This window comes from Tiliqua scincoides, chromosome 1 (genome assembly GCF_035046505.1).
Source record: "Tiliqua scincoides isolate rTilSci1 chromosome 1, rTilSci1.hap2, whole genome shotgun sequence".
Classification (NCBI taxonomy): Eukaryota; Metazoa; Chordata; class Lepidosauria; order Squamata; family Scincidae; genus Tiliqua; species Tiliqua scincoides.
This window is the reverse complement of record NC_089821.1, coordinates 64,074,108-64,092,729: the sequence shown is the minus strand read 5'-3', so window position 1 is coordinate 64,092,729 and position 18,622 is coordinate 64,074,108. Positions and strand designations below refer to the sequence as shown.

Sequence of the window (18,622 nt, the reverse complement as noted above, 5' to 3'; positions counted from 1 at the left end):
CTGGTGAAAGACACCTGCTACCATTGCTACTCCTCCTCCTGCTCTTCGGATTCAGTAAAGAAATTGGAAATGGATTGGAAGAGGAAGTGTGGAGGAGAGAAGTGTAGTGGGCATTGGAGATGCTTCCTCTCCGAATCTAGGGAGCGGGATGAAAAGGAGCTATGGAGGTGACAGCTGGTTTCAGCTCTTACCGTAAGTGGTAAGAGGGGCAGTATTTGGCATACCAAGAGGTCTTGACTGGTCCTGGAAATATAATAGAGAAAGTATCTCTTAGGGTTATCCTTTCTCCACTCTACTTTTCTCTTGCCCTCTCAACTCATGTAACCTACAAAGTGTGAACTTTATGTGAGCTGTAGTGATTCTAATACTTCTCCAACAGGAACAGAGTGGCCATAATATCTTAGGCTACCAGATGGCAATCAGATGGTGCTACAGTTTGTATCTAACCTGAGTAATATTGGGGTTCTGGACTCAGCTGCTAACTTCTCTGAACTTTCATATAATTGTCCACGTTAACAGTGTTGAGGGTAAGTTCAGTGTTGTCGCCAAGTGACTTCCCTGTAACTTCATTTCCCAGTGACTTCCCAGTGGCTTCATTTGTATTTGGCTTAAGTAGACTTCTACATTATTTCCTCCTGTACCATTTCTGTCTCATCTGGCTCATTTCTGTTTATTTGACTTTGCCATTCAGCAGGATAGCAATTGTAATCAGCTACTGATATTTGACTTTTAGACTGGAACTTGTTTCAGTGGACTGTAGTGAGCTCTGCAAGACTTTGTTGTGGCAGTAATGATGTATATGATTGGGAATGATCTCCTAATTTTGAAGAGCGTGGAATTGAGACTGAAGAATGGAAGTTACTTGCCTGGATGTAGATTCACCATAGTTTTGAGTCTCCTACTGAAAATGAGATCCTGGTTTGAGCTAAGTACAGAAGAACCCAAAAAGTCGCTCTCCTGCTTGTTTGCTATTCTGTAAAGTAGTGACCTTCAACTTTTTTTGTGCCATTATCCCAATATATAAATAAATGAGACTGGGGACACCACTGTCAATCCCGCCCCTCTCCCAGGACCCTATCCACTCATCCCATTTCTGTCACCCCCACTCCCTGCTCTGTTCACCATAACCAAATAGTGTATTCTTACTAGAGAGAACAGAAAAAGTTACTGTGAAGCCTGGCAGTAGTGAAAGGTATTTTAGTGCCTGAGCAGGACTGGGACCCAATCTCTTAGTACCTGAAGGGGTACACCAGATGCCTCCCCTTTTACCTGGTGGTGCTCTAGTCCAGTGGTCATCAAAATTTTTCGTTCCTGTAAATTACTGCGACCCCACAACTGAGGGTTTATGACCTCATTGGAGTCCTGATCCCAAGGTTGAAGAACACTTCTGTAAAGCACTCTGCAGTTGCTGGTGCTATATAAATCAATAATGCTACACAGGAAGTTAACAGACAGTTAACAAAAAATAATAACTGTGGTCTCTGAATTATTTTTTGAAGTTCAGAAGAATTCCCTACTCTGTGTCTGGTTTGCTTTTGCATGCTTGTGGCCAGATTCGTTTCTCATTTGTTGTTGTTATTAATAATATGGCACCATCTATGTATCTGGCACCTTACAAAAAAGACTCTAGTGCCAGGAGAATTGAGGCTAGATATTGACATAAGGGGGAAATGGAGGCAAGAGATCAACAAGGAAAGCATGTGTTATGGTTTCAGTTGCACATATTTTAAGTTTAGTTACAGTAAGGAAGGTGAGCTAAGGCTTTTTGCCAGACACTTGCCTGAAAGAAAAGGCTGAATTTTAAAATGGATTTGAAGAAAGTGAGTGAGAAAACAGCATCCCTCAGGTGCTTCAGGAGGCGGTTCCAGACATAAGGGGAAGCAGTGGAGAAAGGACAGTATTGTTTGCGGGAGCAGGAAACCTTTGAATAGTTGAGGAAGGTGAAGCAAAGGGTATGGGGTGGTAGAACTGCAACGGGATATGAGAACTGGGAGGTAGAGGGGATAAGTTGAACTATATTTTTTTACTTCAGTGGTGTTGTTTTATACGTAGCAATTGGCTTATGTGTATTGATGGCACAATCTGGTCCTGAAGCTCACAGCTTTACTGGGTCAGATTGTGGAGCAGAGCCAGGCTCCTCAAACCTCCTCTGTATTTGTAGTGACGCAAATAATCTTTTTCTGAGGAACAGATACATTTCTGTTTTGGTTTCTTCTAGCTGAGCATGAAGCTGCTGGATGAAGAGAGGAGTCTTCTTAACAGATCACAAAATGGCCCTGAAATGAGATGCCTATGAATAAAATCAGAAAGGCTCACTGTGGGAGTAGCATAGGCCAGGCTTTGGGTGTGAGAGCAAGCAGCTGAAATAGCTCCCAAGGTTTTATTCAGGAGGTGCCCCCATGAATGGTTTAAGGGCACTAGGGGTGAGACGTTCGCAGGTACTCTTCTCCCTGAGTTTTCTGTGAGCACCCAGTGATTGGATCCCTGGATGAGGAGAGAACTGTTGCCAGGCTGAACTGTATTGGAGAATCATTCAGGATTGTTAGTCTCTGCCATTGTTAGTCTCTGCCAGCTGGGGGTGCTGCAGGCAGCGGGGTTATCCATGGTGCTGTTCGTTAGTTTTCCCCCCAGAGTTTTGAAGGATACTTTACATTCTTTCACCTTATCAATTTTGCTAGACACTTGTTTGACCTTTTCCTCTATTTTTCTCAATTGCTCTTCAGCACTTTACCCGACTCTCCCCCGGACTCTGGATCAGAAGCATACTCCCCCCAGCAGGTGAATGGTAAGTGCTAAGATTAAAACCCAGACTCAACGACCTGCCCCCCCCCCCGGTTGGCAAAAGTGGTTGGCTCTGAAATCTTTATCGGTTGGGGAAAAACAGACTGCTGCAATACGTGAAGAGTTTATCAGTTAGTAAATATTCCTAGACGTTCGTCTATTGTTTTCCTGCTATTCTTTAGAAAGAGGGGGTGGGTGGGAGCAGGAACATGCAAGGTGTGTACGGAGAGAGAGGAGGTGTAAATTTGCCTTCAGAAAGAGGAAAATGGTTGACTTCTGCCTAGTGAGAAAATGAAATGGAGCATTTGATTCTTATTCCTTGGGGTGACTGCAGTGTGAGGCTGCTTGAGAATTATGTAAAAACCAGTGCTGGCTGGAAATGAAGATCAAAGCAAGGAGACTGTCATGAGCTTGCTGTTAGGCGGTAAGTACGCTCTGAGGTTTCTGCCATCTTTTTGAGGGCTCCATTCAATACAAGGGACTCTCTCTGTTTCCTTTGACGGACTGGGAACTCTTAGACTGTTCTCCCCCCCCCACCCCCGTTGGGTGAGATTGGCACTACTTTGCCCCCCTCCCAGCTTTGTGTGCTTCGAGAGAAAAGTGCGGATGTGATCACATCCCACTTGCTACATTTGCTGTCCCATGATGAGGTTTAGGAGTTCACTATACTAGGGAGCAAGTGGTAGAGGTGGAGGAACTGGGTGGCTTGTGTGTCGGGGTATAAACGGGAATCTTCTAAAGTTTCCCTGGTGGTGCCTTCCTTTAAAACCTTAGCCCTGTTCATAGTGGAAGCAGCTACTTCTCCTTTCTCCATGGAAGAGGTCAAGAGTTCTGTTTATCTCACTGCAAAAATCCCTGGAATTCCTCCTGGCCCTTCTTTAAATATAGCAAAGAGGCTGGATTACTCCCCACTGAGTGAGCTGCTTTTCCTCACTACCAAAGAAGCAGCACCTTTCTTCAGACCAACGGCAGAGAAGCCTGCAAGGTCTTATCCTGCTCTCAACATTCTGGCAAGGGAAGAGCTGGAACCTCGTGCTTTGTAGCGTGCAGGATCTTAGTGGGTCTAGGGTGCGTATGCTGAGAGCCTTTATACTCGTGCCTCTTCGGTCCCATTGTTTTCCAGGACATTTCCCTCAGTTTGAGGGAGGTCTGTGAAAGCCAAGCAGCCTTTAGAAGCAGAAGGTGAGAGATGGCTTTCAAGAATACACTTACTGAAACTGAGTATTCAGTCTGCAATAGCACCATTATCCCATTTCACTTTCCAAACTGTGGATATCAAACCTTTGACCTTGACCTTCTGTTCTTCCACCTAAGCACATTGCCAAGCCTGCAGTTTTCCAAAAACTAAATTATATTAGCTATTAAACTAAACAGGAATACAGTTCTGTGGCCTATGGTGGCCATCTCCATAAATTGCTGCAGTTAATTCCATGAGATGATTTAAGTGTTGTGAGTAACCAAATAAGTACTTGGTTTTGTCTCTTTGAACGTACCATCAGTCAATTTCATTGGATAACCCCATGCTCTACTGAAGTGTGTGTGTGTTCACAGGCTATTTGGGATTTTACCGTTCTGAATAATTTGATATTCTCTATAAATCATTGATGAACAGGGTTTAAATAGTCATGTAATTCCAGCCCCTGTCCAGTTTCTTAGCACTGGTGCCCATTTCTTTCTCCAGGTTTCCTTCCACTCCATTGTTTCCTTCCTCAACTCCCCACTCCCAAGTCTTCATTATCAAACTTTAGCGTCCTCTGCATGATGCACTGTGTCATGAAAGAGTTTGCAGAATTAATTGACCTGGGCACAGATTTTTGCAGTGATTTGTGTAATATTGCTTTGTAAGGATGGAGTGATTATCCCCTTTGAATTGGTAGGAATGAGATGTTCGTTTTTCTGTGGATTAATGTAGGAAACTTTGGAAGATGGAGAACTGAAGGCTAGGGAGTCAGTCAACAAGGAGGCAGTCAACAAGGGCAAAGAGATAACAGCATGGGGGGAAGGGGTTGGATTTCATTTGCTTTGCACTACTCCAGCTGTGCTGTTTGCCTACTCACATAGGCAAGTAGTAATTGCCCTGCCTGATCAAACTCTAACTGCCTTTCCCCTCCAGTCATGCCCTGGCCCTTTAAAGGTGGCACCAAATTGTTCATATCTTCTTTTTCTGGCCAACAAAACAAAGCAGAACTATAGCTATGCAGAACAAGGACTAGATCCTGAAAAACTGTTTTCAAAGCAGGCCTCTAGTTCATGCACATTTATAACTCAGGCTAAAATGTGATAACAGCAGCCTAGTAAAATGATCATGATCTCCCACCTCACTCCATATGAGTGTCTTAATATTACTATATCACTTAAGCAGCTTCTAGCAGTTGAGAAAGAAGTGGAGGCAGTCCTTGGTAAACTCCATGACCCCCACCAGAGTGAAGCCAGCAAGGTCAGAGAGGCAGATGCTTTCTGCATTCAGAGCTGCTGCAAACTCAGCTTTCTTCTCTGTTTGCTTGTCTCAAAGGTGATAACATCCATGTGCTTGTACAGAGAGAATCTTGATAACATCCATGTGCTTGTACAGGGAGAAAATTGTCACACTACAAAGCTTCCTAATTCACCCCTTTGTGAAGCAAAAAGAGGCTAAAGGTATGCGTGGAAGTACATGGTGGAGGCAGAGTGGAGAGACAGTGATTTTTCAGATAAGAGGGGGGAAGAGAGAGAGAGAGAATGAGCAAATGATAGACTATAGCAGTTATATACATAGTCCTTGGCAAATCACTGAATTTGTCTTATTGAACCCTTATATTCCAAACTCTTTGATATTGCTGCTAAGTGCAATGGTAATGGAAAGACAATTCCAAATTCCTGACACAGAAAAACCTTATTTAAAGATGCTCCACAGAGGGAAGGGAGGGATTGAACAGCTGCTGTTTTTTAGATAACTTCTGGCGCTACTGATCTTGCTGCTCTCTGTGGGGTAGTCTTGACTGGAATAGGAATTGTCCCCTTCCTCTTGCTGAATTTGTGATCTCAGGGTGATTGACTCTAAATCAGCATGATGGTCATTCACCTTGATACTACAACACCTGAAAGTAGCTGATGTCATGGAAACAGCTTTGTATACTTTTGCATCTCTTACTGTGTCACAGGTTTCAAGACAAGTCTGGTTTTGGTTCTGGTTAGGGTCTCTAGGTGCCCCAAAGTATCATTAATAAAAGAGCTAGCCCAAATATTCTGACAGAACAGAGCCCTCTATCTATATTAACAACTTTGCATCAGGCTTCAAAGTTAAGTAAACTTCAGTTTTGTTGTACTAGGGAGAGATGTGAACTTGAGCCAAGGGCTTTTGTGAATGCCTTACAGTCCATTTCCAGATACATAAAATCTTCACATGCAATGTAAGCTTACATGTCTCATGCCACCTCTTCTGTCTGAAGTGGATAAAAATAGGAGGGAAGTTTGCTTGTAACCTTCAGCTGTGATGTGACTCGTATTTTATGCTGAAACGGAAACCAGTCACTGAAATGTGTCCTTCATAAGAAGGCTTTAAAATGAAACTGAACAGGTTCTACATAACTCATTTTGCATACATGTTTATACGTCATCAAGGCAGGAAGATTTACTACAGATAATCTCCATTCTCACTAAGTCCAACTGAATATTGATATTCTTTTTTAACCCGCATTTTTTTCCCCTTTTCAGTGATAGTCCATTAACTGATCTTCATCAGATAGATTTGGAACTTGGAATACATACAAACAGATCTACTTATAGTAGCTGGAGCATCATGATGATGATTTTTTGCTGAACCAGCTCTGCTTTCCCCTCTTTGGCTCCTCTAACAGTGCACATACACACATACAGCTCTGAATCCAGTGCTTATCTAGGCAGGCTTTCAGGATTCTCCTCCTTCCCCCAATAAAAAAATAGGAGCCAGGCATGTTTATCTAGTTAAACTTTTTTTGTTTTTGTTTTAATCAGCATTACTAGGTAGTGATTAGGTGGGGAGGAAGTTGTTTTGTGATTGGCATACAGTTATACATGTGATTTTTAAAAAAAGTTGCATGAGGATCCACAATTGAGTCACCACTCAGGGCCCAGTCCTATGGAGTCAGCGCTGGCTCACCACCAGTGTGCACTGTCACAGACATGCTGTAAGGCACATTTACGGGTCCTAGTGCCAGTGCTCAGTTGGTGCTAGTCTAGGACTGAGCTAATGCCAGTGGAACACCGGAGCTCAGCCGCTTGGCGTTCATGCGGACTGCTGAGCAGCAGAGAGGTCGGTGGGGGGATGTAGAAGGAGGGGAGGGAGGAGGTGTGCAGGGGTGGGAGTGGGGCGGGAGAGAGGTGGGGTCCAGTGGAGCTTTGCTTTGCTCCACTGGATCCACAGCCTCTGTGTCGGGCTGGCTGACTACCTCTAGCCCATTGCTGAAGCTACTTGGTTTACCCAGGGGAAGGGGACGAAAATTTTCTTCTCCCAAAGAAGGAGGACGCAGTGGCTGCTTGGAGCGTGCAGGGTACAGCGGCAGCCATTTTCAGCACCACTGCAGTCCCACATGCTGGGCAGCTCAGGGTTGGGCTGCCCATCTGTGAACCTGTGCACAGCTTTGATGAAAACCTTATTGACTGCTGGAAAGGCTGTGTGGCAATCTTTCGTAAATGTAATTTCACCATTTATTTCTGGGTTATTCATTGTGATTATATTCCTATATCATTCCATCCTTTAGATGCAGAAAATCGATAGGTGAATCCATTACCTGTTTTTCCACAGGACTGTGTAGCATGCATTTCTGTAACATAGTGATATTCCTGTACATTCCCATGGAGGAGGGGCATCACATATGCCAGCAGGGAGGCAAGCTGCCTACTGATAAGGACTGACCTTTCTGCTGACAGACAGACAGAAGAGAACTTCAGAGAACAGGATCCTTCAGTCAGGGCTGGTTTGCATTCTACATTGCAATTAAAATATGAGGGATACATGTACATGGTGAGACCTTTGGGAGCTTTGTGAAATGGAGATGTGGGGATACTTTTGTGTCACCTCATCATTATACAGAAGTGCTGCACCAGAGGAAACTGAAGCATGGGCAAGTTTCTGAGTATATACTGGTAAAGCAACTATCTGCAGAAGTTTAAAAGGCTAGAAACTTTCTTTTTATTCTTAATGAAAGTAGAAAAGTTAAGGTAGGGGCTTAATGTTCCTGTGTTATCTTTGGCCAGAGCGCAGGTAGAGTGTCTATCCAGAACTTTTTTTTGTTGAGTGACCCAAACTGATACACTGTGTCTTTGTAGATCCTCACCTGCTTCGTACCATGACCCCAGAGAATATGTGTCATGTGACTCCCCCTTCTCGGCTGGAGCATCCCCCTCCTCCACCCCCGCCACCTCCACCATCCCACCTCCAAGGGCCGTCTCCACCTCACCCACACCAACAGCAACACAACCATCACTATTCCAGCATGCAGCGGGACATGTACATGAAGGCTGAGCCTCTGATGCCACAGTTCACTATTGGACAGGGCATGTCACCTGGAGATCTCCACCATGCCCAGCAGTCACAGATGCTTCACCAGCTACTGCAGCAGCATGGAGCAGAGTAAGTCACTGGGGCAAAGGTAGAGAGAAGAAGAGGTGATAATTGTTTGAAGCCCTGAGGCCCTTATGGTGGGATTGCTACTTTTGTGCTATGATAATGGGCAAAGTCATGAGTGGTAGTGAAGCTCTGGTATATAAACTACAAGATGTGATTGTGTTGCATGTTATATCAGTTGGATAGAGGATGATCATGATAGTACAAGAAATTATGATAATAATTTATGTCTTGCTGTTATGGTTTTCCCCAGAGAATCATGGGAATTGTTGAGGGAGCCGAGAATTATGTTACAGATCTTTTGCTCCCCTCACAAAACTACAAGTTCCCTTGGAAGAGGAAATATTATTACAGTATATACTAGATTAGATAAGAGCAATATTGCCAGGAAAATAAAAGCCTGAATTGCATTATAGTTTTACCAGCATACAAAAATTCGCACTAAGAATCCAGAATTCATTCAGGCCAATCCGTTACTCTTGTGCCTACCTGTTTCCTGAACCTAGAACAATTCTTCTTTCCCCTCCCTCTGGAAATTCCTCTTGCAGTACAATCTCATGTGATTCCTTTTATTCTCTAGTAAAACCTTTTCTTAAAAAATTGACCTTTACTGATTCTCCCTCTTGTAGAGCAGAATATATTTCCCTTGCTAGTTTAATCACAGGAAAAATCAAAAGGCAACTTACTCCAATCCCCTAATGCAAGACACGACTGTCTGGCATCTCTTCTTTCCATCTCCCCATCCCCCCCCCCCAAAATCTGATCATGCCATCTAAAGTTGAGCATGCCACGACTGAGTGTAATGTTTATCAACAGCTTTAGGTGATCGTGATGCAATTTCAGTTGTCATTGGTTTTGGGTGAGAGAAGTTCTCTGCAAGTTCTCAAAACCAGCTGTTAGATATAGTGAGGGTTAAGTCCCCCCCCCCCACCCAAAAAAAGACATTTTAAGAGCATATGTTATGGCTACTTTTTACAGATTGTGATAACTACAGCATTTATATCACAGGTCAAAGGAGAACATGCCCTTTCATTTTATACTTAAGGATATTATCTCCAGTATGGAGTCCATTTGATGGTCTTTAACATTCATTACAATTGACTGAACTATATGTTACACAACAATGCATGTAACAAAAACCTCAGCAGCTTCCTTTTTTTTGCTTTCAGAAAACAACAGCTGAGGGAGGGAGGGACACAGACATGCAGTAGGGTGGGAATAAAAGGAGTTTAACCCATTCACCACCAATACATTTGGAAATCTATGGGGGAGAGGTAGATTGGGGGAGAGGTTTCTATGCCTTGCTCAAGAATCTGCTTTTTCCAAGAAATGGCATTCCTGCTTTAAACTCTAGATGGGGGCTTGCATGATTGAATGCTCCTCTGTACAAAATAATTTCCTCACATATGAACCTAAATGTTTTAAGCTCGGTAATCTCCAGTCTTTTCAGACTTGGACTTTACCTTTAGCCCAAACATGCATGATAAGACCAGTTTCTTAAACTTAACCATACATGTGTATAGTAGTTTTGCCCATTCACTTTGCAACTAGGGCCTGGTTGTGGGCCTAGACCCACCAGCTGGATGACTGTTCTAACAACTTGTGAGTGATATACTACATAGCTACAGAAATGTGGGAATGCCTAGTGATGTTCTTGTTGTGCACCCTCTGGAATCCTTTGACCCCTCTTCTTTCATGAAGAGTGTGAAGTTAGAATGTTCTCCTGTCAGGTGCTTCTTGTTTCAGTGCCTATTTGCTTTGTGGTTGGTCCTCACAGCCTTCCAGTGCACCCAGCCAAGAAAAGGAAACACTCAGAATCTCCACCAAATACTCTCAATGCTCAGATGCTCAACGGAATGATAAAACAGGAGCCAGGTACAGGATCTGTGCCACTCAACCCTGACAGAGTCCAAACGCCTCCCTGGCACCAGCAGGGGGCACTCTCACCAGGTATGTGGTGTTTGCCCCTGCTCCCTCCCGTAGTATCAGCATTGAGCTGTTGCTCATTTTTGAAAAGGGGAGGTGCTCTGCAGGATGGGTGCAAGGGAGGGAAACTCCATGATGGAGGTAACAGAATGCCAATGTCTCTTGAGTAGAACCTTCCTGAGTTGTATCCAGCAGGCAGACTATAGAAAAGGAAATTCCAGGTGTTGAAAAGAGTAGAGAGTTTCATCCATATTTCATTTCATTGCATATTTATGCCTCCCTGCTCTTTTCCAGGGGAAACTCCAAACTACTAGTAATAAAGGGGGATGGACCCATCAGTGCAACAATAAAATTCATCTGCCAATAAATGAGCACAATTGAGTTCATATTAACATTTTAAAATATTTCAGTAACATTCCATTTCAAAAATGTAATATGATATAACTTAATTAACATTACCATTAAAATACTAATAATAAGAATGAAAAATGTTCCCTACTCCAAGATTAGAAAGGAAAATAAGCAAAAGTTGTGAGTCCCATTATCAGGTGGGGGAAATTGGGCTGTTGTATCAGTGCTACAATAGTAGAGAGTTTGCATCAGGCTGCAGGCATAATTGATTAAACCACTCTTCCTGTTGCTATAGGACTGATTCAGGACAATGACAGCTTGAACGGCTCCTATCTGGATCCCAACTACCAGTCTATAAAATGGCAGCCACATCAGCAGAACAAGTGGGCGACTCTGTATGATGTGAACTACAAGGAACTGTGAGTAGAGATTATATCCATATGCAGTGCTGATGAATCCATGCAGCTACATGAGGCAGGCTGCGTGGGTGGTAGATTGAAAGGGGTCTGAGGGGCATTGGATTTGAAGTCCCTGTCACCCTGAATCTGCTGCTATTGCCACTTCCCTCCGACCTGCTACCAATCCAAGCCGCACTGACCTGCTTCACATGAACTCAAGCATGAAACAGATAATTCCCTTCTTTACCTATGCTCCTTGTTTGCTGCGGTGAAGCCTGAAAATGCTGGACTTCCCATTTCGTTTACGGGAACAGTGCAAGGTTCATGCTGTCCCTGTAGATGGAACAAGAATGCCACACTTTCAGGTTTCATGGCAGTGTGCAAAGAGCATGGTAAGGGTTTGGTTTGGGGATTTTTTTAGTGCAGAGGCAGTGGGCCTGAGATAGAATTAGGCAGCTTTCCAGGTTGCACCCCTCCCCCCAATATGGCTATCATCAAACTCATAAGAAAATTAGGCTTGGTAAGAAATGGAGTTTTCAAAGAAAGCAACAGACAGGAAGGAGGGTTTAGTGAAACAAATGTACTATCAGGGGTTCAAGGAAAAGAATAAAGCATCGTAATTCTTCACAGATCATCAAATTCTTCAAAGAATTGCAATATAAATATTAAGTATGATTATTGCATACTTTTTAATTGGACTAGCATTTTGTGGTAGAAGTTGATTCAACAAAAGATAATAATTCATGCATGGTTTATCTCATTCTGTGATACCAAGGCGGAGCCTCTCTATACCAAGAAATAGGTTTGACAGAAAAAGGCAATATCCTTTCAACAACTTCCAGAGGGGTAGCTATATTAGTCTTTTGTAGCAAAAACAATACCTGTGCTCTTGTAGCATCTGAAAGACTAAACAGTTCTTTTCAGCATGAGCTTTTGTGGCTACAGTCCATTTCATCAGATACATGAAGTGAAATCTTTTTAGCAGGAGCCGTGTCATGTCAGTAGACTGATTTGATTTTAGCACCTTTCTTGTCCAGTGCGTTTTACAAAATCAAATGACCAATTGTTGCCCTGAGGAACTTCAAATTTAAATTTGGACTGGTGGTGGTGGTGGTGGTGGGCAAGTCATTAAAAGGAGGGAAGGCAATGATGAAAAGGGTCAAATGTGAGCAAATTCAGTTTTCACCCTTATCACCAGGTTAACTTGACCAAAACAAATTTTGGTTGACATGTTCCAAGTTGTTTTCTTTTAGTGATCGCTGGGAATGGGAGGGGATGTCTATCTCTGTGGCTACAGCAGCAGCTTCTTTCATCAGTTTAGCAAGAAGAAAAAGTTACTATGAAAATTGTGGTTAGGCTAGAAGAGCGGTGCCCAAACCCCGGCCCTGGGGCCACTTGCGGCCCCCGAGGACTCTCAATGTGGCCCTCATGGAGCCCCCAGTCTCCAATGAGCCTCTGGAGATTTGTTGGAGCCCTCACTGGCCCGACACAACTGCTCTCAGCATGAGGGCAACTGTTTGACCTCTCGTGTGAGCTGTGGGATGAGGGCTCCCTCCACTGCTTGCTGTTTCACATCTGTGATGCAGTAGCAGCAACAAAGGAAAGGCCAGCCTTGCTTTGTGCCTTTTATAGGTCTTAAGCTATTGCAAGACCTTCATTCATTCATATAAGTTCATCTTTAAAGTATCCATTTATGTAAACGTATGTAAATTTATTCAAATATTAAATGTAAATTAATTATTTTTTTCCCCGGCCCCCAACACAGTGCCAGAGAGATGATGTGGCCCTCCTGCCAAAAACTTTGGACACCCCTGGGCTAGAAAATGAAGTAGGAGTCAGAAGGGAAAGGAACTGTTAGAAAGGCAGAAAAGGAGGCGAAAGATGTAAAGACTTGACTGGGGGGGCTCAGCAGGAGTCAAGGTAATAGGCACAGGATGGTGATATTTGAATGCATCAGACAGAAGGAAAACAAAAGGAAAAAAATCAAGTAGAGGAGGAACGTATGGATAAAGAGGATCTAGAAGAGTGTACGGGAATGCTGGTTTGGGGCAGGAAAGCAGTGAGGAATCTGCTACATTGTTTACTGGGGGAAACGGTTCAACCAATGAGCTAAGAGGCTGGTCAAAGGGTGGCTGGGATGGGACAGAGGGAAACCATGGGAGCTACTTGAGGTGAGAGCAAAAGGCTGGGAGAGCTTTGGGGGGGGAGAGCGAGAGGGAGAAAAATGTTCAAGAAGAAACTGCTGCAGATCCTCCCCACATTCCAGAAAGGTGATAGAGAACTGGCAGGCAGCCTGATGGATTCCAGGAATTGCCTACTCTCAAGAACACTCCCCACCCCTTGGTTTCTTCTGTACAGCTATTTGTCCCTGTTTTGGGAGATAGGGAAGGACCCTTGTTGTCTGTGATACCAAATAAAATGAGATTATTATCTGGCTTCATGAGAATTATGTGAAAAGAAAGGGCCAGTGATTTACACTTAGGCCAGCTGTGGCATCAGAGGGAGGCTGCCCTTACATGGCTCAGAATTCCCACACGGAGCACACTGTCCATGGCTGTCTTCTCAAGGTCTTGTAGATTTCTTCAGGGTATATAATGGGAGCAGAATTTATTTATTGCACCAACTAAAGGCCACGTCAATATAAGAAATTCCACTAACCGCTTCCTCTATATAATTAAAACCTAATTCCTTAGCAGCAGCACAAAAACAAGATTATAGAGACAACTATAATCTAACCATCAGTTATTTATCAATAAAAATCAATTTAATGTTAATTCAATTGAAAATTTCAAGTATAAGATTACATAAAGTTACTATTTTTATAAAAAATCTCATTGATTCTTTATACTTTTTGATAGCCTAGCTTTGATGGTGGAGATCACAAAGTTCACTGCTGTCCTTAGTTTTGGACACTTTTCTCTTAACCAAAATATAATTTTGGAAGGAGTTGTAGTGGTAAAAATACAATGACAATTTCCTATTGAATCTTCAATGCTTAGACTCACAGTAAAAATGTTGTGAGAACTATAGACTTCTTTCTCACTTAAGATTTGGTTCCTTATGATTTAAGTAATCAGTACCCATGTTGACCTTGAATGATTCACATTTTATAGTCTGTTCTGCTCTTTTGCATGATACTTCCACTGGTTATTTCCATTCACTGCTTCCAGTAATGATGGGTGCTCTTGGTCCCAAATTAAGCAAAATGTGTGACTGTTACAGCTCCAAACTTGTAAACCTACAGGGTACAAAGTTGTTTGTGCCTTTCAATGCATCCTGACTCCGAATAACTTCAGGAAATTTTGTGGGAGGTTTTAGTCTAAGGCCAGTGTGTCTATTAACTACCTAAGAGCCCAATCCTCTGCATGTCTGCTCAGATGTAAGTTCCATGATAGTCAGTCGGGCTTACTCCCAGGAAAGTGTGGATAGGATTATAGCGTAAATCTACTGAGAAAAAGCAGATTTTTTCCAGAAAAGCTTCCAGAAATGGGGGTGGGGGGGTGGGAATCAGTTTTTTATTGCATTCCTCTTCGCCTAATAGCCTATTTTATTGTAGATATCATACTACATTTTAAAAAACAGTTCAGCCATTAAAAATGAACAAAAAATACTTAAGCTGTTTCATTATAGACAAGTGAAAACTTTGTTCACAAATACAGGATAAGCAGAATGTGGCATTCTATTAAGTATACTGAACAAACTAAAATTATTCATCAAGCTGCTGAATATTTACCAAGCCTCTTTATGAAAGAATTCAATTAACTTTTCAGAGATGTGTTAAAAATGGTAGATTGGAAGAAGACAAATGTGTTAAAACTGCATTTGCAGCTTACCATGTGCAGTGGAAAATCTTGTGCAGAAGGTTCAAGGTGCAGTTCCCATCACCTCCAGTTGCTTGGGGGAGCAAAGATAGGGAAGACGCACTGTCAGAGACTTTAGAGCGCTTCTCCTAACCAGAGTGGATAATACTGTGCTAGACAAATCCATAGACTCGGTAGAAAACAGCTTTTTTTGTACATATATCTACCTGGCCTTCTTGTTTTTTTGTTTTTCCATAACCTACACCAGCCTCTTAGCAATTGTGAATTGAGACTGTGCTGATCCAAACTCATTTCTTAATTTAGAAGAGTGTCTAATCATGTTCAATAAAATAGAGGAGCCAGTAGCAAGACTATAGACCAGTGTTTGAAAATCGCTGGTGTACCACGGATGGTCCGCAGGTGTGTTCCAAGAATTTGGGGAGGATCTTTTATTATTGGAGCCGGGGGTGGGGGGAAGGTGTTAGTCCCCACCAGCAGCATGGTGTGCCTTGTAAATGGTAAAAAAAACTGATGTTGTAACTTGACAATTTTAGCACCTTGTCAGTGTGCCGTGAGATGAAAAAGGTTGAAGATCACTGTTATAGATGGCAACTTTCTTGGGTATAAAATCTTACGTTCTTTAAGCCAGGAAGCCAGCTGGGCTTCCTTGTTTTTCATGTTCTGTTCTGCTCAGCATAACACTTTGCCCGTCTCTGGAGCGTTCCACTCAAAAGATAAGATTTTTATCCTAAGCCCACTAAACTTGGAAGTAACTTTATGTGAAAGCAATGGGATTCATACTCCATTCTTAAGCCACATGTACTTGACAGTATGCTTTGTAGCCCCTCTGTCTTTAACATTGCCCCTATTACTTTGGAGGACATCAGGCGGATGTCAGTTGAGAAGATTTAATGAGTAATAAAATGCATTTTAATACTCAGGTTGTTGACTCCTTAGGCTTTTGTCATAGTAACTACCTCATTCTGGATGGTCCGGTGTCATCCAGGGAAGTCAAAACAGATCCGGGTTTCTGAACAGACCATTGAGGCTTTCAACCACAGAAATCAAATTTCTGTTTTCAAACTTAAGTACACACTCACATCCCAATTTAAATGGCAAAATACACATGTGCCATTGACAATGGAGAATGGAATATCTTGTAAGTGACCTGTTTACCCTACAGTGGACTTAGAAACAGAGGACTGGTTATTTCATAATTCCTGCTTTTGAGCTTCTTGTGGTGAAATCTGTCCTCACAGGAAAGTAGTAAATGGTAACAATTACGATAGGTTTGTTGGCCACAAGTGCACCCCCTGGTGGTGCACTTCTGCTGCAATAGCTCTTTCTTGCTTGGAAGGAGTTTTGAGTTTCTCACTATAAGGGGTCACTATAGAAAGTCTGTTCTAGATTATACTTGCCTTCTATCCAGTTTTTAGTTTAAAAAAAAGGTAACTGATGAAAATAGATGTTCATTTTTTAACTGGAGGAGAGAGAAGAGCAGAGTGCTGGATAGGCTTCAGTAAAGCCAACTATTTCATGTAAGAGAAACCTGATGTGTGGGGACTATCTAGGAAAAAATGGCTTGTCTAAAGTGATGTTCAGTAGGCTCTTTTCTCTTGCTGAATACCAACATCCTGGCTGTTTTCAGCGTTTGCTGAGAAGAGTTCTGAGAGCAAAGCCTCTTTGCTGAGAGAAACCTCTGAAATCCCCTTCAGAGTCCTGTTGGTTTTGCAAAGTATGACTAAAAATTGTCTTGGTTAGCTTTTAACACAACTGTCTTTCTGGAATGTTTCATGGGCTTGTTCCAGGTCTAGGTGGAGTGCATTTGGCAACATTCACAGTGCAGTGAAATATTGCAAAGCCATCATCTTCATTCTTGGTCAGCTTCTGTCCAACAAAAATCATGCCAATGCAACAACATACTGTGCAGGAAGCTCCCATCATGTTACAGCTGCTGGGACTGCAGATTAAAGCACTGAAAATTGCCCATGTCAAAGTGCGCATTGACAGTTATAGTACTGTAAAGTTGAATTTTGCACATTCATCTTTGAATTTTGTTGGGAAGTTAAGTCCCCAAATATTGGGATTCAAAGTGAAAAGAACTTAGTTGTGAAATTCTCAAACTACAGCCTATATTTTCTCTCTCTCAGAATTTTTGGTGCAAATATTAAATTTGTGGGAACTTTGCCAAATATTTAAGCTATTAAAGTTCTGTTTCCACACACATCCTGGGGCCATGCATTTGCAGACTTTACTATGCAATAGTGATTGCAATATGAAGGTTCATCTTCCTCTCTTCTAATGCAAATTCCAACTCCTTATAACAGAACTTTCCTGCAATATTAACAGAAAAAAGTGTAATGTGAAATGCTTTGGTTATGGTTAGCTATGGACATATCTATCTTATTGTCGTATGCTTTGACAAGTCTCTTAAAAAGGTACAAAGTGACCTGAGAGAGACAAAGGGCATGGCTTATTGAATTGCCAGGATCACTGACTTGTAGCCCTCATCTCTTGCTACTATTGTTTTCCCCTTTGCTGCTTCATTTTTTCTTAATTGTTTACACTCCTCTTCTGCCCTGCCTATCCTTTCATTGCTCTGCATTCTGTCCCAGTTTGTGCTTAAAATGTTAGTACTTGGTTTTTTTAAGGACTTCCCATAACAAGATTGCAGCCCTTGATTCACAGGCTAATATTATAATGCCATTGGACAAATCAATGGTAAGGGCACACCTGGAATATTATGTCCAGTTCTGGTTGCCACATCTCAAAAATGATATCGTGGAAATGGAAAAGGTGCAAAAGAGAGCAACCAAAATGATTACTGGACTGGGACATCTCCCTTATAAGGAAAGGCTACAGCAGTGCTATTCAAACTGGGGCGTCGCGATGCCCCAGCCTGGGGCCCTGATGTCTGCCCCCTTAAGGGGCGGGGGAAGGCAGTGCACTTTCCCAAGCCTCCTGCAGCCTCCCCGTGGTGCGGGGAGCTCGGTGTAACGTCTGGCAGGGCTCCCTGCAGCAGGGAAAGTGGATGCAGAGCGATCGCGCTCCACTTTTGCTTTAGCGGGGGCGGGGCATGATCGCTCCACATCCACTTTCCCTGCTGTGGGGAGCCCTGCCAGAAGTTGCGCCTGGCTCCCCGCACCCCAGGGAGGCTGCAGGAGGCTTGGGTAAGTGTACCCAAGACCCTGCAGCCCCCTGAGCGGCGCGATCCTGGGGATTGCGCCGCTGCCTTTCCCCCGCCCCTGCAAGGACGTACTGGCTCTCAAACTCTCCCAGAGAGTTTGAGAACCACTGGGCTACAGTGTTTAGGGCTCTTCAGCCTAGAACAGGGGTGCCCCAACCCTGGCCCTGGGGCCACTTGCTGCCCCCGAGGACTCTCAATGCGGCCCTCATGGAGCCCCCAGTCTCCAATGAGCCTCTGGCCCTCTGGAGATTTGTTGGAGCCCGCACTGGCCCGACTCAACTGCTCTCAGCGTGAGGGCAACTGTTTGACGTCTCGTGTGAGCTGTGGGATGAAGGGCTCCCTCCACTGCTTGCTGTTTCACATCTGTGATGCAGTAGCAGCGACAAAGGAAAGGCCAGCCTTGCTTTGTGCAAGGCCTTTTATAGGTCTTGTGCTGTTGCAAGACCTTCATTCATTCATATGAGTTCATCTTTAAAGTATCCATTTATGTAAACTTATGTAAATTTATTCAAATATTAAATGTAAATTAATTATTTTTTCCCCTGGCCCCCAACACAGTGCCAGAGAGATGATGTGGCCCTCCTGCCAAAAACTT

The 18,622-nt window shown here is 43.2% G+C and overlaps 1 protein-coding gene across 1 annotated transcript in view; it reads left to right on the top strand.

Annotated features, from left to right (window-relative positions):
- The first annotated feature begins 148 nt into the window (after window positions 1-148).
- The window catches only part of MYRF (myelin regulatory factor), a 64,373-nt gene continuing 45,899 nt past the window's right edge, over window positions 149-18,622 (top strand). The window contains exons 1-5 of the mRNA XM_066619786.1: window positions 149-192; window positions 2,724-2,785; window positions 8,068-8,371; window positions 10,143-10,315; window positions 10,938-11,061. Coding sequence (XP_066475883.1) covers window positions 149-192; window positions 2,724-2,785; window positions 8,068-8,371; window positions 10,143-10,315; window positions 10,938-11,061 — 707 coding nt within the window. The remainder of the gene's footprint in view (window positions 193-2,723; window positions 2,786-8,067; window positions 8,372-10,142; window positions 10,316-10,937; window positions 11,062-18,622) is intronic.